The sequence below is a fragment of the Microtus oregoni genome, unplaced genomic scaffold, assembly GCF_018167655.1.
Source record: "Microtus oregoni isolate MIOR12 unplaced genomic scaffold, Mior012 000038F_ref0000394, whole genome shotgun sequence".
Classification (NCBI taxonomy): Eukaryota; Metazoa; Chordata; class Mammalia; order Rodentia; family Cricetidae; genus Microtus; species Microtus oregoni.
Window position 1 is genome coordinate 19,453,399 of NW_024543097.1, and position 25,017 is coordinate 19,478,415.

A 25,017-nucleotide genomic window follows, 5' to 3' on the forward strand; every position below is an offset into this window, starting at 1 on the left:
AATGGGTATCTCTGTCAGCATTTAGCCTCCCAGGGAGCCTCCTCTCCTGCCTGACACACTACAAAGGCGAGACATAGTCTGCATTCTTTCCTGATTAAAACTGATTCAGAGGCAGTGCTCTGGGAATGTGTGAATCAGAGAGGTGGAGATTCCTAGAGTTAAATGTTATCTTCTAGATTGTGAAAAACGAAGCTTTACTGTAAAAGCAATGATTTCTAGTGATTCATTTTATTTTGTTTTCTCAAGGCAGGGTTTCTCTGCTTAGCCCTAGCTGGCCAGGAACTCTCTTTGTAGATCAGGTTTTTCTGGAACTCGGAAACCCTCCTGCCTCTGCTACCTGAGTGCCCGGATGAAAGGTGCGCACCATCACACCTAGCACAACTAATTTTTTCGTCAGTGTTGTAGGTATATTGGAATATTGATGTTTGGATGGGAAAATTTTCATGTTATCAGGTAACTGCTTCCTTATAAAAGTCATCTTTTTGTTGCTTTATGCATGTTGTTTTACAATTTCCATATTACTAATTAGTTCACAGTCTTAAAAGGAAGCAAAAGACACAAACAAACAAATACAATTTTGGAACATTGAAAGCTGTTATACCAATTTTGTTAAAATACGTTTTTGGGTGCAGTCTTTATAAAACAACAAGGCAGACTGTGGTTATTAATGACATGTTTTTTATTCAACATAATTAATAATAAAAATAATTCCTAGTAGTTGATTATCACATTTCTGTTCCTGTGAATTTAACTTATAATAGGACATCTAAAAATCTGTCAACATTGGACACAACCTTCTTTACCTCCCAGTCTTTTATCATCCTTATTACTCTTATTACAGGCAGGTGAACACTATGTCATCTTTTCTTCTGTATTTTACTTTGAATATGATTTAGAATATCCGGGTGGGGGTGATGCTTACTTTTGTTTACTTTTAATGCTGAACATTTTCATTTAAACATCTGAAATGGATTTGTACACACTTATAATCCCAGCCCTTGAGCAGCAAGGCTGATTCTACTTTAGCCAAGGAACTTTGAAGTGCCGTATCTCAAAGTGGGTAGCGAAGGCTTTATTTAATGTTTGTGAAAGTGGTAGGAAAAAAAAAATAGACTTGAGAGCTCAGCTTCCTCTTCTTGAAACCAGCTCAGGGTGAGCTGTAGTTTCAGAGCAATGTCTGAGACTAAGGAGGTAATTGAACCTTGCAGTCCTGTCCGTCCTCTTTGGCCACTTGTACGGGCTGCCCTCTTTCCAGAGAGTTTTGTGGGGTGTACTGAACTTAAGAACTCTTTGGCAAACTGGTTTTATGGGACTTTACCGGTTGAACTTCTATTTGTCAGTTAAAGAAAAGTGAATTCAGACAAATTATGATAATTTGACATGCAGCAAGCATCGCTTTCATAGAACACCTGAAAACTTAAAGTTTTTTGTTGTTGTTTTTGTTTTTCAAGACAGGGTTTCTCTGTGGCTTTGGAGCCTGTCCTGGAACTAGCTCTTGTAGACCAGGCTGGCCTTGATCTCACAGAGATCCGCCTGTCTCTGCCTCTAAGTACTGGGATTAAAGGCGTGGGGCACCACCACACCTGGCTAAAAAACTTAAGTTTTATAATATGAAAAATGAGATAATTTTGGAGGTAACATATTTGGACTGCCTGACTTTGAGACTTGAAAGACTTTTTTTTTTCCAATTGGCTCATTTCAAAATCGCAAAAGAACAATGGAATTAAGCCTAGTACTTTCCGTTGCTGATTGTACATTTGTTGACTGAAGCTAAAACAAAACATTTGTTCCTTTTCAGGTATTGTAGTAAATGGCCTGGTAAACATTAGCATCTCCACCATTGAGAAGCGCTACGAAATGAAGAGCTCACTGACTGGCTTGATATCATCCAGCTATGATATCGCCTTTTGCGTATTGTCTTTATTTGTATCGTTCTTTGGGGAGAGAGGACACAAACCTCGCTGGCTCGCGTTTGCCTCCTTTATGATAGGATTGGGAGCACTGGTATTTTCCCTGCCACATTTTTTCAGTGGAAAATATGAATTGGGATCCTTTTTTGAAGGTAAGTCTCCGTTGTGCTTTTGTTCGCATGGATCCCCACAGTTACATGGAAACAGGTTCATTGACTTGTGTACAGGTCTAAAGTCTCCTCCGCGGCTCTGGGTGAATTGCACAGCACAGGAGAGTGCAGAGGTAGACTCTGTTAGTTGTCACTTCCTTGGCTCTCCAGGCTTGTGAGTCTCTGAGTCTCACTCCCCACATCGTGCACAGTCCCATGCCAGTAGAAACAAACTCTTGCAGGTGTTGAGCTCCCAGGATTCTGAAACTTGCAGATTTTCGTTCCTGCCTTTGTGACTTGTGGGGATGGCAGCTCTGTGTGCTGGATGCGCACAATCCTGGTTTAAGAGAGGACAGGTGAATCAGCCCAGCAGGACATTTTCTAGGAACTGAAGCCTAGGTTTTCCTCTGGCTCTAGTTTGATTATACAGCTACGGAATGACCTGAGTAAACAAATCCATTATTCAAAGGCTTGGAAGGAAATTTATGTAACCCCCTTTTTCCCCCAATCATTTTCAATGGTAAAACAATTACGCTAGAGCCAGAGGAATGTGCTTGAGAGTTATGGATGTTCACCTTTACAGTTTTACATTTTTTTTCTGGGACTGACAATAACAAATACTGAGAAATTGTTAGGGATTAGGTAAGTGTGAAAAAGGACTGGAGAAAGAAAAAGAAATTGAGATGTTGCACTATAGGCATTCCTTTTTTGTTTTAAAGTTTAAAAAGCTATTTGTTTTTATTTTATGTGCATTGGTGTTTTGCCTGCCTGTGTGTCTGTTGGATCTCCCTGGAATTAGAGTTATAAATAGTTGTGAGCTGCCATGTTGGTGCTGAGAATTGAATTTGGGTCCTTAGGAAGAATAGTCATTGCTTTTAACCACTGAGCCATCTCTCTAGCCCCTAGATTTTCTATTTTAAAGATAAGATTTTAGTATTTTTGTGTTAAAATTAAAGTAATATTAAAGCAGGCTGGAAAGGTGCCTCAGTGTTTAAGAACATTTACTTCTCTTGCAGAGGACCTGGGTTTGGTTCCTAGCATCCCCATAGAACCTGATAACCATCTGTAACACCAATTTTAGTAGATTTATTGACCACTTCTAGTCTCATATATTTATTTTTATTATATATCAGGATTATTTATATATTTAATAAATACGATGATATATAATAATAAACAAGCATCTTTAAAAATATTGAGATGTTACTATTTCCCAAGACTGATTTCCCAATTGCAAGATAAGAAGGATAAGATGGCATTCTCAATAAAAAGCTTTGTATCATGCACTTGGTTTTAGGAGCACAATTGTTATAAAAGAATACTTCATTTAGACATAAAAATGAGAAATGCAAGCCTCTGGATGAAGGTGCTTAATAGATGAAAAATTTAAAATAAACACGATAGGAGAAGATACTGTCAATGTGGGTTCTTACTGTGGATTCCAGTCTATTATCAGACATTGGGCAAGATTGCAAAAGGCCGACTGCATAATTTCACTGGGGGCAGTTTTAGAAACAAGGCACACATTGCAGCATAGGTTGTACTGTTACACCTTGAAATCTAAACAGCAGAGAACATTCAAGCTAATGTGCCTCAGAAGAACACAGACTCCTGATTCTGTTTTAGAATAAATATATTTGTGTTTGCAGTGTTTGGACCTTTACTGCTGCAGTTAACCAACTGCATTTCTTGTTTGTTTTTTTAGGGGGGGGGGCGGGGGGGGAGGTTAGGGTTAGGTTTTACATATATATATATATATATATATATATATGTACGTACATAGGTGTATATAAATCTTTATAATAGAATTACAGCATTTCTCCCTTCCTTTCTTCCATCTAAAACCTCCCATATACCCTTCTGACTCTCTTCTAAATTCAAAGTCTCTGTTTCATTAATTGTTACATACATGCATGTATATGAATACACACACACACACACATTCCTAATGAAACTGTCTCAGTCTCTATAATGTTACTTCTTTTTTTATATTTATTTATTTACTTATTATGTATACAATATTCTGTTTGTGTGTATGCCTGCAGGCCAGAAGAGGGTACCAGACCTCATTACAGATGGTTGTGAGCCACCATGTGGTTGCTGGGAATTGAACCCAGGACCTTTGGAAGAACAGGCAATGCTCTTAACCACTGAGCCAACTCTCCAGCCCCTATAATGTTACTTCTTGAATAACCAATTGGTATGCTATTCCCTGGAGAAGACTATTCGCCTGTTCTGAACTTTCCTCAGTTTCCTTTAGTTCTTTCTGTAAAAATTTTCGTGTTCCTATTTATTTGTTGGTTATTTTTTTTTTGTTGTTGTTGTTTTGAGATAGGGTTTCTCTGTGTATCCATGGATGTTCTAGAACTTGCTCTGTAGATCAGGTGGCTTCAAGCTTAGAGATTCACCTGACTCTGCTTCCCGAGGGGCTACCATGCCCAGCTAACTTTCTTGTTCTTAAAGGAACTTTGTTGACAAGCCTCTGATGTTATAAAGTAAACATAAGGACATCTTGTACAAAACCATGACCTCTGTCTCAGTGACCTTCACAGTGTATCTCCTGGGGTGCACTGGAGTACAGCCAATCTGAAGTCTTGATATCTCAAAGGGGAGCGTGTACAAATAAAGGTGTTTGTGAGTCTGGAAAGAATTGGCTAAGGGCTGAAGCTGAGATGATTACCGAAGCAAGAGCAGAAACTGTTAGTAATTATTGTGTATTACGTAAACTTCTTATTACACTTGTGGATATTTTTCAGTATGTCAGTAGATCAGACTTAGTAGACCACTGAAAGGGAAAAATTTAACTTGCTTTTGTGTTACTATGCCATGTCAGTAATAATGTAAACTATTGTTTACATGAAGTACACATAGTACTAGAATAACACAGTGAAGAAGTTGGGACTGGTGACACATGTCTCTAATTCCAGGACTTGGAAAAACAGTAGCAAAACATTTTGTTTCATTTGTTATTTGGGAAAGGATGCATAATTAGCAAGTGAGCAAGACAGCTGAAGGTTTAAAGTTTCTTAAGTGGGCTATAGTAACGAGAGCTGGATAATGAAGGAACTATCTTAGAGATGATTTTCAGGCTAGAGAAAAAACTTGAGCTTTTCAGAAATGGCCAATTGTGGCCAACATAGTCACCACAAGTGCAAAATGTGCAGAGAGGTGAACAGGCAGAGTGGAGGAGGCCAGCCAGGATTACCCCTTTATATTTGGCTTGATCCCCTGGGACTGTGTCCTAGTATGTGTAGAACTAGTTAGAACAGAGTTGGGAGTAGAAATCAAGAACTTTTAACTACAGGATGAAATGCTTTTTATATCCCATGTTCAGTAAATGTACTTAAACATACTTAAAAATGCACGAGCCATTTTTAATGTGCAAGAAAGGCTTCTTTACTCTAATTTTTGGTAGTGCCACTTTGACTTTTGGGGAAGGTTGTGTTCGTTATTCTTCATACTATCAATATATATATATATAAACATGTTTATGTGGCACTTAGCTACTGTTTTGGATTTTGTCCACAGTACAGGCTGCAGAGAAAAAGACTTTAGCTTAACCAAAAATACAAGAGTGAAATTGCATTACATGTCTGAAAGAAGCCATGTGCTTGAACACAGAATGAATGCTGAACTTATTCTGTTATTGTCTAGAATTTTACTGCCAATGATGCAATCACTTCATATTACTTCATTGTGATTTCATGAATGGTTAAAAACAAAAAAACCTACTAAAACTAATCCTGCCCTAATCATCTGCTTGTTTTTCAAAGATTTTTGTTTATTTTTTTTTAACATTCGATATTGAATGATGTAAATATTCTTTTCTTGAATTTAGCAAGTCCTTCCTTCAAGGCAGAGTATTATGCAGCTCAGACTGGCCTTGGACTGTGTATAGCTAAGGATGACCTTGAAATTCCCTTGCTCTCACTTGAAGCCCGGGCTTATAGGCATGTGCTACCACTTGGTGCTCTGGTGTGGAGAACAAGGGCCTCTTGTATGATCAACTAGCATTCTACCAACTGAGCTGTGTCTCCTCCAACCCCTCTTCTTTAATTCAAGGAGCCAAGCATCCTTGAATTTTTGAAAAAAAAAATGAGAGAAAGCACAACCTCTTTGTTCAAATAAGTTAATTCACTTTCACAGATGTGGAAACCTGGAAAAAAATAATCTGAATTGTTTGTCTAACTCATAGAAATAGAGAATAAGAAAGCTGGAGTTTGAAGTGGCAAAAGGAAAGCAAATATGTTGAAAGTTAGAAGCCTGAAGACAGTGTGTTCCTAAGTGATGGAAGACCTTAGGCGGGACTTGGCACAACACTGCGGGAACTGCTTTTCTAGCTCTCTAGCACCCCGAGTTCAGTTCCCAGATGAGCATAAACTGGGCATGGTGCCACACTTCTATAATATGAGCTCTGGGAGGCAGAGGCCAGAGGATCTGGTTCATCTACAGGCCTCACAGCAATTCAGAGAGCAACCTCTAATATATGAGACCCTGCGTCTTGACAAACGTAAATACTAAAAACCCTTAATGTAGTTGGATGGGGGTGGCACGAGCCTTAACAAGCAAATAACAAGCAAAAATTCCCAAATACAGCAGTAAAAGCTTAATAAAGAATAACAAGAAGAGCGCGAGACCTCATTTTAGTCACCGAAATCACCCCTGCCCTGCCGTTTCATCTGAAATGAACATTGAGGAAACAGTTGGGGTTCTGTGAACTTTGGAGGAGTTAATCCCTCTTAGGAGATTAAAGTAACGTAATATAGGAGGTGAGCAGATGAAAACAAAATATGAAATATGAGTAGCACGTAAAATTTCTACAGGTGTGAGAGCAACACAAAAGGAGTGTGAGAGTCAGCCGAGGTAGAAAAGGGGGGATCAGGACCAGCATGGCTTCCTATTGTTTTATTTGAAAACAAAGTCGATTCAGAAGAAAGATAATTTTTCCCACCTGGAGATTTTATAGGGACAGAAAGGTTGGAGGTGATTAACTTTGAATGGAGATGATAGAATATATTGCGGGAGAGCTTGGACTGTTGTTATTGGATACAGAAAATGAGAGAGAGCTTTTAAGAGTAAGAGAAAGGAATGTTTCTAGGGAGGTTAAGTTTTGAATTATTGACCTGAAAATGGAAAAGTGTCATAAAAGATTCCCAAATAACTAATATATGACACTGCTTCTTTGCACTTCTGGTTTCGGCATTCACACTTTATGTTGGATTTTGCGACAAGATCATGCCCTAGCTGACTTTAAACTCAGCTGAAGATGACCTTGAGTCTCGTCTTTCCACCTTTCTAATTACAGGTGTGGACCACCATGTACAGCCAGCCTCTCGTTTTTGTTGTAGCCCTTACTGTCCTAGAACTGTTTTGTAGAATAGGCTGGCCCGAGACTCAAAGAAGTCCACATCTACCTCTGCCTCGAGGGCTGGGATTAAAGATGTGCACAACCTGGCTTGAACTTTTGTTCAGTTTTATTTTGTTTTGTTTGTTTTGAGACAGGGTTTCTCTGTGTAACCCTGGCTGTCCTGGAACTTATTCATCCTGTATGCCAGACTTGCCTCAAACTGACAGAGAACCTGCCTTCCTCTGCCTCCCAGATGCTGGGATTAAAGGTTTGCACCACCAAGGCTGAGCCATGCCCTGGCTTTTTGATGCATCGTAGGTAAACTGTCGTCTTTGCTAATGAGTAAGAAAATCATTTAAAGTGTACACAATTTACCACATAACATTTCTGGTCTACTCAAGTCATCTCTATTCCTTTGGGATGAGAATTATTTTAGCGTTTCTGAGGAAAGTAGCTTCTGCATCTATTCAAAAGACTCTGGGAAGTCATCTTTAAATGAAATAATGATAAGTAATTATTAAAGACAATAAAGCTCTTTATCAATCATCATTCCTATTTCTACTTTCTGTCTGCTTACTCCCAAAGAAGGTAACCTTTTATGAGAAATAAATCTCATTTGCAGAGCATAGGTTTCTAAGTGTTTAGAATCTATAGGTTAGAGATGATTGGTTGCTCTGAGCAGCTCACTTGAAACAATTGCTCCAAAAAAATTGTGTATAACGAGAATTAATTTCTAGTTTCTATCTTCCCTTTGTTTTATACTTTGGCAAAGTTTTCTTGCTTGCTCACTTAAAATTTGGAATATTCTGTTCATGGATATTAAAGAAGATGTGTCAAAGAACTCTGAGATATTTTAACTGTCAATTCTTTATAAGTGCTATGATTTTGTTTGGTCATGAGGATTCTTTCTTTGATGATACTTTTTAAAATGGGACTCACTCTTGGGATTTTTATATTTCAAATGTACTTTCCAGCAACAAATGAGAGGCACAGGGGTGAGACTGTATCACAATATAATGAAACAAATGCTTGCAGGTTAAATGTAATACACAGAGTAAAAGGTGATAACTAATTTTCAGGGCTAGTAAATGTTTCAGATGAAATTAACACTTGGGGTATCTAGTAATAATTACTCTGGGTGATTGTTTTTGTTTAATGCTTCCTTTATTATTGCCTGGTCATTATCTAGCATAGAAGGACATGTGTTCTTACAAGTATCTATAGGAAGCATCTATTCACTGTGTATTTGATACCTCAGTGGTCATTTGTTCTGCAAATGTTCTATATCACATGCTCTTGATGGCATAAATATACATTTAGATCTATGACAGAAGAGAAGATAGAAAGAAGGAAAAGCAACAAAAAAGGGGGCAATCATGAAAATGGTGTCACTTGATCAATAAGTTGAAACTGATGTTTGGAGTCTCATCATACTTGCCAAAACTTGTTTCTCTGTCTCTGTCTCTGCCCCCCCCCTCCCTTTTCCGTTCCCTCTCTCTGTCTTTCTTTCTGTGTGTATTGAATTAAAATTTTCTTTAGCCATTTAAGCAAAGCTTCTTGTCCATAAGTGACTTTATTAGTAGTGTTTTAGATCTGAAACTTTATAGTTTCAGGAAAAGGGAAACTAAAAAGAGAAGCAAATTCAGAATACTATGAAAATAATTTGAAACTATTCTTGTCTTTTGTCAAAAATACTTAATAGAATACTGACTTCACTGAAGTGGGTGGCAATGTGGGATTATTTTTAACGTGATGTCAGATGTAATCTTCAAGTGAGGAGCAGTATAGTTGTGTGGAGTGCTTGAGAAGTAGAGATTAAGTAATGGGTCTTTTTTTGTAGCTTCCTCAGAAAGATTAGTAAAAATGCGGTTTGTGGCAAGATTAAAAAAAAATGAGGAAATTCTATTTTCATACTCTTGTTCCTTAAAAGTGTACAGATTAGTCAATATCCGCCTTAATGTGCTCTTTTGTTTTATTTTTAATACTATTACCCATTAGATGAAACTGCATGGATCAGGGTCAAGCAGAAGTTCTGTTTGTGCACTGTGTGACAGTTATGTGACCCCACTCTGATTCCTTCAGCTAGAAGTTTTGGTGATAATAAACTCAAAGCTGAGACTGAGCTTGATGGGAGGTTCAGTGTTCCTTAAACAGGAGCCAAGAATTTTTTGAATTTGAGGCATAATGATTAAAGTAGCTCTCCGGTTTAAGTTTGTTACTGGCAATGGTAGCTATGATACAATATAAGTAAAAACTTTTCCACAGGTTGTATCTGCATTTCATAGAAGCAACTGGGTCTTGATGCCTTGCCAAAATGTGGCCAAACATTTTGAAACTACCACATTAGCAAATATTAGATCGGTCTCCAAGGTTTCATGTTAAAACATAAGAGAAGAATTACCAAGTGTAGCTCAGATAGTTGAAAGCACCCTTAACATAAGCCAATTTGGCACTTTTAGGAGACAATCTTCATTCTCTGATTTCATACACAGTAATGGGATTTTCTAAAACTTTCAGAAAAAAGATAAACTAAGAAAAATAGAATAAAAAGGAAGCATATCTTAAGATAGCGTTACTTAGTTACCCACTATTAATTTATCATTGTATGTTCTTTTAAAATGTACATGTATTGGAAAATAACCACAGGAGAGTGTAGAGTCCTCACTGCTACCCTGGCACTCACACACACTCTTCACTAACACTGATCCATCATTATACCCCATTCATATGCATATCTACACATTAGTACTTAAAATCCAGTTTAATAAAAGAAGTGGCTAAACCTATGACTATAAACATGTTTTGCTTTTATTATATGTTGGGTATCTTTGCTGTTAATAGAGGTGGTCCTATAGACCATTTAGTTTTTATATTACTAATATTATAGGTAATTTATTTAATCAACCCTCCTTTATTATGGTTTTACTACATTTTATGGTTCTAGTTTAAAAAGGTTCTAGTTAATGTTTGTTTATGGCTGAATAAAACTCTACAATGGGCTGATGAGATGGATCAGCAGGTGCTTGACCCCAAGTATGATGCTCCTGTGCTCCACCCCTAAAACCCACATGGTCAATAGAAAGAATTGACTCCACAAGCTGTTCTTTGATTTCTCCTCATACACCATGGTCTGCCTGTATCCCCCACGTATGTGCAAATGCAAATAAGTGTAACAAAAATTAAGATATACATCTCCACTGTGCTTATATACCACGTTTTCTTTACCTGTTCGTCTGTTGACAAACACATGGGCTGATTCTATAACTTGGTTCTTAAAAGCAATACTGCACTATCCATGGATGGACACATATCACTGTGCTCTGTTGTTCCAGAATACTTGCAGCATGTGTCCAGGAGTGGCATAGCTGGGTTATACTGCAGGACTACTTTTAGTTTTGTGAGGAGATACACACTGACTTTAGTACTGCATTCCTCTTAGCAGTATATAAGAGTTCCCCTTCTCCTCACCATTACCAACATTTGTTATTTCTCATCTTGATAGGATTAGACTTTGTGTTCAGGGAAAGATGGATTCTCAATGTGGCTTTAGTTTGCATTTCTTTGGTGAATAGGGTTGTTGAAAGGTTTTAAAGTGGGCTCTTATCGTGGGAACAATGGCTGTTGCATTTATTGGGTTGTTTGGAGTTTTGAATTTATTTTTTGAGTACATTATATAGTCTACAAGGCCATCATATGCCAGAAATGAAGATGACAAGCATTTTCTCCCATTCTGCAGACTCTTTTCTGACTTTGTTAATCATGTCTTCTGCTGTGCATAAGGTTTTAAATTTCCTGCATTCCCATGTGTGACTTCTTAGAGTTTTCTTCAGAGAGCCCATGTCTATACCTACCTTAAAGTGTTTCCCTTGATAATTTCTAAGTTTTCTTTTATCCATTTTGAAAACATCACTTGTGCATGCTAAGAGATAAGGGTCTAGTTTCATTTCATTGCACATAGTTACCCAATTTTCCCAGCACATTTTGTTGAAAAGTACTGTCCATTGTATGGTTTTGGCAGTATTTGGTTAAAAACCAGATGATTGTGGCTGTATATGAATTTGTTTCTGGGTCCTTTGTTCCATTCATATGTCCATTTTTGTGCCAGTTTACTATTGTTTTCATTTTCATGATTCTGTCTCATAACTTGAAATCAATAATTCTGATACCTCTGATTTTGTTATTTTGCTCAGTTTAACTTTGACTGTCCAGAGCCTTTTGTGTTTCCATATGAAATTTTGAATAGAAACATACATATTTTCTAACAAAAATAACCGTAAAGTCCTATATATAAAAATTCATACAAACGTAAAATATTTGAGATTAATAGCTAGCTGCTCTTTAGTTTAAAACAGATCCAATAATCTATCCCTTTTACCATATTATTTCTATATCCCCTTTCATTTTCAGAAAGAGCTCTTTGAAACTAATCTCCCTTGCTTAGTTTTTTTTTTTTTGATCATGACCAGTAACAATTTGCAAGTAACCCCTCCTAAATGATAACAAATATCCACTGAACAACCAGAAACTCACCCCACCTATTGGTAATGTGGATGTCATGTTGCTTAGACTGCTTTCTCTTGTCTGGGGGTGATTATGTGTTTAGGAGACTCTGAGAAAATTGAGATAATGATCCAATGCTGGGAGAGATAGCTGTAACCTTTTGTTGTCAAGTCTCTGTGTAGTAGGAAAGTACAGGACTTATCTGAAGTCCTAGTGAGAGTAGTCTGTGAGCTTGGACCATCTCAACTAGCAGCTTAGAAGTTGTTCTGGATGCAGAATTTTGAGGAAGCTGCATCAGAGGCATTCTGAGAGGCTGGGTCAGCTGGGATATTTGTCTTCATTGGTGTCTGGTCCTTTTGTTCTCAAAACACACTAACTTTTAAAGGATATATATATATATATATATATATATATATATATATATGCATTAATATGTATGGAATGTGTGGTCTGTACAAGTCAGCAAAAGATTATTTTCTGTTTTCTGTTTGAGCAGGTAAAAAGCATCTGTCAACTTTGTAAGTGCATTTGGGCTGTATAACCCAACTTCTTTCTGTGCCATATGAAAGAATGGCATGTAATAATAAGTCATGAGGATTCTGTCGCCAATAAGATTTATCATGTCTCATTCAGTCTCAGAGCTGTTCTCATGCAGAGGGATCTGCATATACGTCACTTGTCCTGTAGTCTTTCCTGACTTCTTCCATGTCTGTAGCCATGATCCTCAGGAGGTCTCCCTTGGTCAAATTTGATTTCTAGTAACTCTGAAGGTATCCATAGCTTTTTGTTTCCTGTGGAAACAAAGGCATAACCAAGGCACACATTTCCCAATTTCTATTCTGATGTCAAGACATCTCTAAAGTATAAAGTATATAGGGTGGTTTTATTCAGCAATTCCTTGTATAATCCAGTTTCTCTCAGCAGATGCTATTTGTTCATCAACATCCAAAAAAATTCAAAGTCAACAAAAGCACCATACAAGATCCAGATGTCTTGTGTGTTTCCCAATTTTATGTGGCCAATAATTTTTTTCTATTCATTTACTCTATCTTTAAAGGCTTATTATTTTAAACTATTTTCTCTATTATTGTCAATATCCATTTTTTAGTGCGTCTGTTTAAAGATTTTCTCAGTCTGGACAATTTATTGTGTACCTACAGCCTTCTAAGACCATGTGAATCAAGCCTTAAATTCATCATGGAGCTCTGTTCATGGCTTTGACTGGCTCAAGTCCACAGGCAGCGCCCAGGAGTCATGTCTCATATACCACAGCCTGACTGAAAGACAGGGACTAGGAAGCAGCATCTGGCTCCATGTTTGTGTGTTTGAGGCTTCTTAAAAATTTTCTTAGGTCCTATGTGGAAATATGTGCCCCCCCATATTAGATGCTATATATAATGAGTCTTTCTCTGTCTCACTACCCAGCTCCCAAATAATTACATGGAGACCTCTTATTAATTATGGAAGCTTGACCTTAGCTTTGGCTTATGTCAAATATATCTTATAACTTAAATTAACCCATTTACATTCTGCCACATGGCATTACCTCTCTTCCATCTTGTAGCTCCTGTTTCCTCGCCATGTCTCTCACTGGTAATCCTGCCTTTCTTCTTCTCAGCATTCTCTCTCTGCCCTGAAGTCCCACCTATACTTACTGCCTAGGTATTGGCCATTCGGTTCTTTATTAAACCAATCACAGCAATATATCTTCACAGTGTACAACTATCCCACAACAATTATTATTTTGTTTTTTTGAGACAGGGTTTCTCTGTGTAGCTTTGGCTGTCATAATTGCTTTGATTATATGCAATGGCTTTTATTATATTTGAGGGGAAATAGGGGAAAGAAGTTATGAACTATCTTCACAGGAAAAATTCTCTATTCCTGTCTTATCATTGTATCCCTGGTATTTTGCAGCATGTTGGTAAAATGTAACTCTTTGAATGTATTTATGGTGTTACTGAATGGCAGACCTGTAACTTACACTCTGGATAGCCTGGCTTTTATATTAGAAACAACGCCAAGATAGCTATGGTTTCTCCAATCAGGCCTATTTCAAATTTCCTCTGGGTGTTTCTCATTAGTGAGCAGCAGTTAAAGTCTATCCATTTTATCTGAAGGTTGAGGTTGGTGAGAAACTTTATTCATATTCTACAAATTGTAGAGAAAAGGAATGACCAGTCAGTCTTGGCTTTCAATCCAGTTTTCCTGACAGGATTTAGCTCACCTCCACATTTTACTATGTAAAGCAACCAACATGCTAAATGCTATCTATGCTAGTCCTAATGTCAACAGGGAAATGAAATTTAGTTATTTTTTCCTAGGGAAATAGCAAATAATTTTTGAATAATAAACCATAGAACCAACCACATAATGAAATATTAAGTTTGAGTAATGTGATACTGTAGATCATTTTTCAAAATAAACACACAACAAGATTGGACTTGCACTGGTAAATGCTGAGGTTGATTTTTAGTCCACAGAGATTTATCTTACTCCTGACTATTGTATTTGTTTTAATCTTTCTATAATAAAGAACAAAACATAGTTATTCTCATAATAGATGCACTGCAGAAGAGGACAAAGACACAGTGCTTGATTAACCATGTTGTAGTGTAAGAGTTCAGGAAATGCTTTCTATAACTTCACAGTAGTAAACATTTTCCGCCTTAGGTCTATTCAGTCTGTTACATTTGATTAACACTGTTGTCTCAAGAAAGTGAACTTAGCAACGCGTTTAAAAAGCGGGCCATTGTGTTTCAATCAACTCCTACTTATAAAAGCAGTCCAGGGGTTGGAATAGGGTTATAATTTGCATTCTCTGGCCTCTGTGACTGCTGATATTTGGACTTTGGCAGTACTAAATTCCTTCTGGAGAAAAGCTCTGTAGTGTTCCATCTGCTAAAGGCTAACCTGACATTTGCTAGAAGGTGAGTTCCCTAGCCCCAAGAACAGACTGGTTTTGTTTACTGTTGTATTTGCCATGAATTGAAATAGTTTATAATTTCATTTTTATCTCTCTGATCACATTCTGTCATTTTTACTTTTTTGCATTCCTATCAATTTTTAAAACGTCATACTATTTAGTTCATAAAAATTTATGAATTATTATGTTTTAGGTTTGTATCATTTCCATTATTTCGGTAGTAGTTTTTCAGCATTTCAGGAGTCATAATGGCTTATCTTTCTCGGGGTTTAAAGTATATATGGTTTAATAAGTGTTTAATAAATAGAATGAACACAGAAGGCCCAGCTATAAAGTCTTATTGAAAAATGTATTCTTAGAGTAAACCTTGATTTTTTTTCAAAAATAAATTCACGAAAGATTTACTGAGTGCTCATTGTGCTAAATGCTCTTTGTCATCTCTTTGTCTGATCTTAGATGTAAAATAATGTCACCCTTCAGAAGCAAAGTTCCCAAAACGGTGCAAAATGTGGAGCAAATATCTAAGTAGAAAAGTTGTAACACTCATGAAGAAAACAAAAACAAATATGAGTATTTTACATAATGGAGATTTTTAACTTTTATAACATTGGGAGTCTAAGCTGGTTCATGGGCCCAGAGTCCTTATCTATGGGGAAGGCAGATCTTTTGGAAGGATAAGGCTTGTAAGATGTATGTAGTCTCCTAAATCTGTCCTAGAAAGTTCTGAAACCTTTTCTTTCTGAAGCTGCTAAGAAGGAAAAGAAGCATTCAGACTTTGTACATCCAGACTATATTTATATCCTCTGGGGAATAAATACCTCAGCCACACCATCAAAGATCTGAAAGATTCAGGAATGATCCCTTCAACACTATCTCTCTTTGCCACATATTTGTCTGGTGCAAACTCAGGACGAAGTGCTGGAGAATAACTGTCAATCACTGCAAACCTAGGGAGGCGGTGGTACTTGTTGCAGCTCCAGCTCCAGATTTGGTGTTTTTTTCCTGAAACTTTTTTCTGCCTTCGTAGACATCTGGTACAGTTAGTGATACTGCATGCTTTGTTTTATTTATTTATTTTGTAATTTTGCTATTTGCAAAACCAGGGTGGTTTGCTTTTCTGTGGAGCAACAGTTATACAGTCATCACCCCCCCCACACACATTTTTTTAAAAAAATCTATTTTTATTCTTTTTATTTTTTTATTATATATTATTTATTTATTTTGAGTGTAGGGCATTGCAAGCATGTGGAAGACAGAGAACAGATTGCTGGAGTCCATTCTCCCCTACCACATGGATTCTTGGGACTATACTCAGGTCGTCAGGCACAAGTCTACAAACATCATCTTATTTCAGTATAGTTTAAATCCTCCCAAATGTTGCTGCAACATTCTGCTATAGACATTTACCCAGGTATGCAGACATTTTTTTATTATAGCTACTAGAGGGTAAGATGCTTCTGTTGCCTCTAAAGTAGGATCAGAGACGTTCTCAACATCATGCAATGTGTAGGAGATCCCTCAACAGGTAATGATTATTTGTCCTCTAATAACAATAGTTCCAAGGATTTGATCATTTCAATAGCCCATAAAATGCCTTGCTGGCCTTCAGTATTGATGGCATTAAGCTAATTGGATTTGATATACTGAAAACAACTAGTAACTTACATGGATGCCAGAAGAAGTCATTTAAGGTCTATTACAGCAGTTATATTTCAAGAACTTGGCATCTGGACCCTGTCACTGTATCTGTTATTTATTTGCATTACACACTACGTTAGAAGCACACTATTTTAAGTATTGCTTGGAGTCTGAAAAGATCCTCAGAATCTTTAAGCATCGATTAGACTTTGAATGTGGCTACCAGGCTTTGGTGGGAGGGGAACTACCTCCAAGTTCTGTACAAGAAAATGGCTGTGCTTGTTGTAGCAGACAGAGGTGGACGTAGGCAGCTCCTGGCATGTTTTCCTGGGTAACAAGTGAAAGTTTTGTTTGTCTTAGTAAAATACCAACCTTTTGTTTCTTTTTGCACTGGGCTGTCCCTTGGGGTCTTGTTATTAAAACTGAAAGAATGCATGTGTACTGGTCACTTAAATAATTTGGGTTGGAAATTCAAGGCATTACTACCAGAGACTCTTTCAAAATAAAATAACATTTTTTTTCAATGCTGAAAATTGTACCAAGGGCCTTGAGGGTGCTTAGCAACCATTCCACTATACAAGTCCCAGTTCTGATGATAACTTTTGGATAATAACATCCCTTGGACTAGCCACTGAAGAAAATTGACTAGGAAAGAATAATCAATGGATCTGGACAGTTGGCTCAGGAAGTAAGAACAGTTCCCACACAAGCATAAGGGCCCAAGTTAAAATCCAATCACTTTTATAAAAAGCTAGATGTGGGGCCAGGTGGTGGTGGCTCACGCCTTTAATCCCAGCACTCGGGAGGCAGAGGCAAGCGGATCTCTGTGAGTTCAAGGCCAGCATGGTCTACAAGAGCTAGTTTCAGGACAGGCTCCAAAGCTACAGAGAAACCCTGTCTTGAAAAAAAACAAACAAACAACAACAAACCAAACAAAACAAGCTAGATGTGGTCATCCATTTACCTTTAACCTTAATGCTATGGGAGTCAGAGGCAGAAAAATTTCGAGAGTTTCAGGTTCAATGGGAGTTTCTGTTTCAGGAGAATAAGTTGGAGAAAGGTGGGGCCGGTCACCTGATTTCCTCTTCTGGACTTTATATGCATCTCCACTGTCCATGCTTTCCAAATATGTATACACTACACACACACACACACACACACACACACACACGTTCACATGTATGGTAATATTAAAAAGAGAAACATCCTTGAGTCATGAATTTAATGGGTTTACATCAAGACACGCAGAAAATAATTTAAAGCATTAGATAATTCTGCATATATATATATATATATATATATATATATATATATATATATATATCGGTTTTTTGAGACAGGGTTTCTCTGTGTTACTTTGAAGCCTGTTCTGGAACTAGCTCTTAAAGATCAGGTTGGCCTGGAACTCACTACGATCTGCCTGCCTCCTCTGCCTCCTGAGTACTGGCATTAAAGGCGTGTTCCACCACTGCCCGGCCTGCATTATAATCTTATGCCAAGAATTAAATGCATCTATAGACACATTTGAAACACAATTGAAATAATTAAATTATCTTGGACTATTTACTTACAAGGTCATATATAGAAAACTAGCATTTTCTATAGCATGTTCAATGAGATGTTGATTGAGTATTAGTGGAGACAAAAAATAATAATTAGAATACATGAAGATAATATAGCATGAAACTTTACCAGATTACTTTCTTAACTCACTGGTTACAATCTAAGAATGGAGGCACAAGATACCCAACAACATTTATCCACTGTTGTCTTCTGCAACAGTGAGTTCTTTTCTGGAAAATCGCTAGAGTCCAAGCATCTGCACATTGAAGTTAATCAGTGCTGTAGTTTAGGGATACATCTATCCTAAAAACCTACTTTAAAAAGACCTGAAATCTGTATACTTAAATTTCTATTTGCTAATTTGAGTATCATTTTCTTATTATATCTTTAGGTGTTTTGTCTTATTGCGTCAGGCCACCATCTACTTCGGTCACACCTGCTTCCTGTCTTTTTTTTTTTTTTTGCCTGTTTTATGATCTACTGCCATGTGTTTCTCATTGCAGCCACATGTCCTTTCTTGTTTGCCATGCTGGCCTTCGTGGACACTCTCCATTGTGTCTCTGTTTCTACGGGTTTTAATTTTCCCTGCTCTAGTCCTGGCAGCACAAGTAGCTCCTCTTTCACCTTTTTCCCGATGCTGCCTTGTTTCTGCTTTGCTGTTCTTTGCATTCAGTATTAGCTCTAATTGTTTCATTTCATGATGAAATACATTCACATTTTTTACCTGCTCCATGAATTGTGATGAAGAGCCCAGTGTTATTCTTAATGAAATTGTTCTTTGGAATTATTTTTTTTAAAAAAAAATTAATATTCTTCTGTAGGCACAGTGGCATCTCTTTTTGAAATTCCCTTCATGGACCAGGTTCCAGTCAAGTTCTTTGAGGAAATGCTGGCCATGCGGTGCAGGCAAAGGATCTCAGATTTTAGTTCCTACAAAGGCAGACTGTTGAGGCATCTGTGGGATTCTTTGTATAACCTCTTCCTACTCCGTCTTCCATATTTTAGAAGTGATGCATTATAGGAATGTTCTGTGGGCACCCTGCACCTCTTTTGTGACAGGCAGAGCCTGTCCACTTGCATGTGGGAGGGTGACTCCTCAGCTTCAGGAAGAGGCATTGTTCCTGCACCATTTCTAGGAGTTCCTTCACCACCCGCTCTTAGTGAGAAGGGCATCTGTCTCGAGCCAGGTGCTTAGAGGGAATCACACACCGAAAATCAGAGATTGTTTTTGTTTATCCTATTTTCTAATAAGTGTTTGAAATACAGGTAACAGGGTAAGACGTAGGGATAGCCCAACCCGCTTAGGGGGTGTGTTCGCCTCGGGCTAATATTTACATATAAATCTGGCAAGCATGAGCCCGCTGCCCCTTCTGTTTTCCTGTTCTCCATGGGAACCTGTGGTTCTGTAAGTCTATTTCCCCATTAAAGCTGTATATTTATTACAATCTGTCTGCATTCATTTACACCAATACAGTAAGCGCAGAGGGATTACAAGAGAGGCATGTAGGAATGACCTATGCTCCCCAGGCCAGAATATCCTACTTGGGGATGGTTAGATGTAAACAAATACAATAGTGTTTTTCCTTCCTTAGAGCTCTGGTTAGGAGGTGGAAAGCTGAGGCAGGAGGAAAACGCATTCACACGCACACACACACACACACACACACACACACACACACACACAGAGAGAGAGAGAGAGAGAGAGAGAGAGAGAGAGAGAGAGAGAGAGAGAGAGGAGAGAGAGAGACTAATGAGAAGTTCAAACCAGCAAACAAACAAAATCAATGAATGAGAAGTGAGGCTGCTTTGGTGTAAAGTTAGTTACCTTGATATACCTGCTGTATTAATTAAAGAGTCTAATTTCTTTGGACAACAATCCTCCTGTCCTCTTCCATCATTTCTAGAGTTTTCTACCCCAGATCCTCATAGGAAACTAGGACCCTAGTTCATGCTCAGTGACCATCCTTTACATGCCTGCCTGTAGGCTGAGCTTAGGGGAAAGCAGTGCCTAGCATCCAGGTTGTTTGAACAAATGCCTGGAATCCTGGACCTAAGCAGGGATAGGAGGATAGGGAATTTAGAGTTACTCACAGTAGGGGTTGGCCTGAGAACGTGTGTGTGTGTGTGTGTGTGTGTGTGTGTGTGTGTGTGTCCTCATTTGTCTTTATGCTGAGGACTTTGACAGTATTAATAGATGGATCTGGACTCTGGTTGGTCTATTACAGAAAAGACTCATCTTTATTTTACCACAGCTTGTTTTTTTCTGAATTCATAAATGATATAGAGGCTCCCTCTTGTGGTTATTGTTAAATTGCATGTTGTTTTCTGTTTTAAATGATGCACAGTAACGGAATGTAGTCAAACTACATGTGTTCAGTATATAATAACAATACTCACCATCACCTTTTAAAGTATCTATCATTTATCTTTGCCTTGTTTGGGGACCATGGGTTCCATTCCTTAGTCTTGTTGATTAAAAAACAAACAAAAAAAATTTGAAAATGGACTCAAGGGCCACTTATGAGAACATGAGAGATGGGCAACCTGGGAGGCAAGCTGCCAGGAGGAAGGAGACAGAAAAGGCAAAGACCAAACCTTGGCACTGGTAGAGACCAGGAAAGCAGGAAGGTTCAGCTATGGAGATTTGAGCAGCTGCGTGGTAGGGTGGTCTTCAGGGAAAGCGAGAACTTGCAGATGCCAAGTCTAGTAGGCTTTGGGTTTTGGCCAGTATCTGAAGGATGGAATGTCAAACATTATGCTTCCTTCAAGGAAACTCAGAAAGAAGTTTTCAGGCTTAGCAGTGGTATCTCTAAGTGACTGCACAGACCGAAGGCTTTGAAATCATTATATACAGCTCTTATTAAGGGATGGTTGCTCCTCTCATCTTCTTATGAGTGATTCACAAGGATCACTTTTCCCCAAAGATGTTCTGGACAGGTGATGTGTAGGCTTGTATGGATTAACCCTTATAAGAGGGGATGACAATATGGTAATATTTGAATCAGCTTGGAATGTCATGTCTCCAACCAGTCAGAGATACATCTTAGGTCTCTCTCCTCCTCTCCATCTTCCTCTCCTTCTCTAACTCCATCTCCCTTTCTCTCTCTCTCAACCAAAAATAAAATCATGTAACAGAATAGATTAAAGATAATTGAAGGAAAATAAAACTATATGCTGAGTGTGGTGCACACTTTTAATCCCAGAGCTCACTAGGTAGAGACAGGCCAATCCCTAAATTCAGGCTAGCCTGGTCGGCAGATGGAGTTCCAGGTCAGCCAGGATTATACAGAGAAACCCTGTCACAAAACAGAGAAGAAAGTAAGCACAAACAAAATAAAGCTGTATAAAAATAACCATGGGTTGCAGAAGAAAATGGCTTTCCGTTTATGAGCTTCAATTATTTCCCCCCATTTATATGGTGTATTAAATCTTCTTTTTTTTCCAGACAAGGCTCATTCCATTTTAAAATATTAAAATACGTTTATACCTGGATACCATTAAAAGAAAAAAATGTGTGAATCACATCATCTTTCATTGATTCAATTTTGTTATTTCCTTACTTTATCCATGTTATTGGGAAACACAACTACTCATCTTTAGCAGTTTCTGCATAAGTAACATGTTATACATGTTCACTTGTAAACCCATTAGCTTTTTACAAGGGTCTTTCATGGTGGAAAGTCCTGCATTCAGTTCCCTTGCTCTATGCTCTTGAAATTATAAGCCTCTCTTCATTTAGTTTGGAATGTGTATCTCTTTTCTTATTCTAACTGATTATACATTTACTTGATTGCTTTTGTATGGCTTTTCTATCTGTAACTTGCTGTCTCACCTTTTCTCTTTTGAGAATTTTAAAAACACTTTAGTTATTTTCTGTCAATGATTGTTTTGCCTGCCTGTATGTCTGTGCACCAGACGTATGTCTGGTGCCTGTGGAGGTTAAAAGAAGGTTAAAAGGAGCTGTGAGCTATCACGTGGCTGCGGCAAGTTGGACCAGGGTCCTCTGCATGAGTAGCAAGTGCTGGTTTACTACCAAACCAATCCTGTATCCCTCACCAAAGTCTTAGGGTTTTAAGTTTGTCGTATTTATGCACACGTGTCAAGAGTATTTTTTTCTCTTGGTAAGTCCTCCCGTCTTTATTCCCCTTTACCTGTTCTATTTCTAGTAGCTTGTTCTTTTATTTCTACTTTGTGCTTTCTCTCCCGTTTCCATGGGCTCATTAGCGTATACCCTGAGCACTTGACTGAAGAGGTAACTGCAGTTTTTACTTTTATTGTTTGACCCCTTATCTTCATTGAGATACTTAAATTGGTTACCAGCAAACTTCTTAGATTCAAATCTTAAGTAGTATTTCTTTATAGTCTACATTTTGGCATGAGAGCAACTCCTATATGTTTTCAAGTATATATACTTTTTGTTGGTTTGTTTTTGTATATACCTTTATCTGTTTTAAATGCAATGAAAATGAAGAAATATCTTAGGTAAATGTAAGTTGATAATTTAAGTTGTTGGCTAAACTTCAAATTTACAACTCTTCCCCTCCACTAAAGATACTTGTTTAACAACAAGGAATGGTACGAGGTGTGCATCATCAGACTCTTTGCTTTCTAATTACTTGTATGTCTTCATCCTGGGACAACTATTGCTGGGGACTGGAGGAACTCCGCTCTACACCCTGGGAACAGCCTTTATTGATGACTCTGTGCCCACACACAAATCTTCTCTCTATATAGGTGAGTGAGCTCTTATTATCGTTTTGATTAATTGTTCGTTCACTATGTAGGGAGTGTTGGAAGAGTGTTTGCTTAGTACGAATTCTATCCCTATCTCTAAGGGAGAAACAACAGACAAACAAATCCAATTTCATTGTAATGCCATGGGCACTTCAAATAGGTAAATGCGATCATACTTCGTACTTCGTCTAATTGTTTACTGTCCTAACAAGTCGGTTACTAGGATGCACAATGGTTCTATTGTCATCTATCCAGACCATGTTGACACTATGAATATAGGTGAAAGCAGGTCAACAGCTTCTGTCTTGATTGTGTAAACTCCAGGGAATTTTACTCAGAGGAGAGAGAGGGAGAGAGAGAGAGAGAGAGAGAGAGAGAGAGGAAAATTAGCAACAAATAAAAAAGTTTAGAAGGTGTCAATACAGTACATTTCATTTTGTAAATGCTTTGTTATAAATGACAACAATATGAATATCTAGTAGCCAGAAGTAAGCTGTTTATCTCTACTGATTTAAAAAGTGATAGATCTCACTACGAATCGTGACTAATGATGAATGGCTTGCTTTTGCTTTTAAGAAATAGACCTATCGCCAGAACTTTAATCCTAGAACTCGGGAGGCAGAGGCAGGTGGATTTCTGTGATTTTGAGGCCAGCCTGTTCCACTGAGTGATTTCCAGGACAGCCAAGGGTTACACAGGGAAACCTTTTCTCAAAAAACAAACCAAAAAAAAAAAAAATAAACAAACAAATGAGGCATAGGCTTATGGACATATCTAGGTGTTAAACTCTGCTACACAGTAAACAAAGAAAGCTTTCCAAGCTGGTGTAGAGTGTGGGGACTTCTTACTTCACCTTGTTTCCTTCAACAGAATTGTAAACAATAATTATAGCTAAAAGGAAAACAGTCTATGCACAATCTCCACAACACAGATTTATAATTACTGGGTGGAACTCCTATTATTATAATCAAGTGATTTTTATAGTGAGTCAATATTTTTAAATTCCTTGACATAACTGCTATCTAAATGATACCTTTCACCTGCTATTTTTTTAGATCTCTGTAATTTTGATGTAGGTCGAATCATTAGGAATTTTCCTTAGTAACATATTTTTCTTCACTGTTGTTAGAATGTTGAGCAAAGCTGTTTATATGATCATTCCTAATGCCTTTAATCTTTTCCTAGGAATCGGATACTCTATGTCAATCCTAGGCCCTGCCATTGGCTATGTGTTGGGTGGACAGCTGTTGACATTGTATATTGATGTTTCCCTGGTACAAAGGCAAGGCAATATCTGTTTTTCTTTGAATTTTTCTTTCCGAATGTCATGAAGGAATTCAGGACAGTGTACACTCTTTTTATATGACACTGTGTCTGCACTGCTTTTTACATCTCTTAGCCTAATAATGCATTTATTCATAAATAAAGATGTCTAATAGGATCACTGGAGATTTTTAAAAATATATTTTATAGACCCTTTGGGTCAAGAATAATAATTCAGTTAAAATTAGTTTTTCCTTCACGAGAACATTAAATGCTCTTAACCATGAAGTCATCTCTTTAGGCGCCATGTTTGCCATCTTTATGCTTCTTTCCCTACCATTGTTTTTAAACCTCATTTATACCTGTATATATCTTATTCACTATCTAACTCATTGTGCTGACTTCAAGACAGCTTTAAAAACTGTAAAAGCCTACCCTTTGCACCTGAATTATTAGACATCTGATTGTTATGACCAAATACTAATTATGACTGAATGAATTTTGACTTTTTCTGTCCTTACAGTTCTGATGTCACTGAGGATGATCCCCGGTGGTTGGGTGCCTGGTGGATTGGGTTTCTTTTAGCATGGCTCTTTGCTTGGTCTTTGATAATTCCCTTCTCCTGTTTCCCAAAGTATTTGCCAGGTAAATCCATCTCATTTTTATAAAGAAAGCTTTATTGTAATTTTAGGTTAGTTGTTTTCAAGATGATTAATAAGAATTATAGAATCACCTTGCTTACTTTTAGACCTTCATGGTCTGCCAATACATACTTTTGAAATATAACTTCTTAGAAAATATTCACAGAGACAGTAATATTTATGGATTATTTTATTACGATTTACGTTTAGTGAGTACTAAGAACTTTTCACTAAACTTTTCCTTGTATTTTATCTTAACTCTTGTCTATGTACATGCAAGATACAATTGTCAATTAGTATCTCATGTTCAGTTAGTCATTGGTGTCAAGGATCAATCTGTGTTAAA

The 25,017-nt window shown here is 37.6% G+C and overlaps 1 protein-coding gene across 1 annotated transcript in view; it reads left to right on the forward strand.

Moving 5' to 3' along the window:
- The window catches only part of Slco4c1 (solute carrier organic anion transporter family member 4C1), a 47,150-nt gene that overhangs the window by 2,005 nt on the left and 20,128 nt on the right, over positions 1-25,017 (forward strand). Inside the window, 4 exon segments of the mRNA XM_041631869.1 lie at positions 1,799-2,062; positions 22,585-22,767; positions 23,953-24,049; positions 24,554-24,675. Coding sequence (XP_041487803.1) covers positions 1,799-2,062; positions 22,585-22,767; positions 23,953-24,049; positions 24,554-24,675 — 666 coding nt within the window.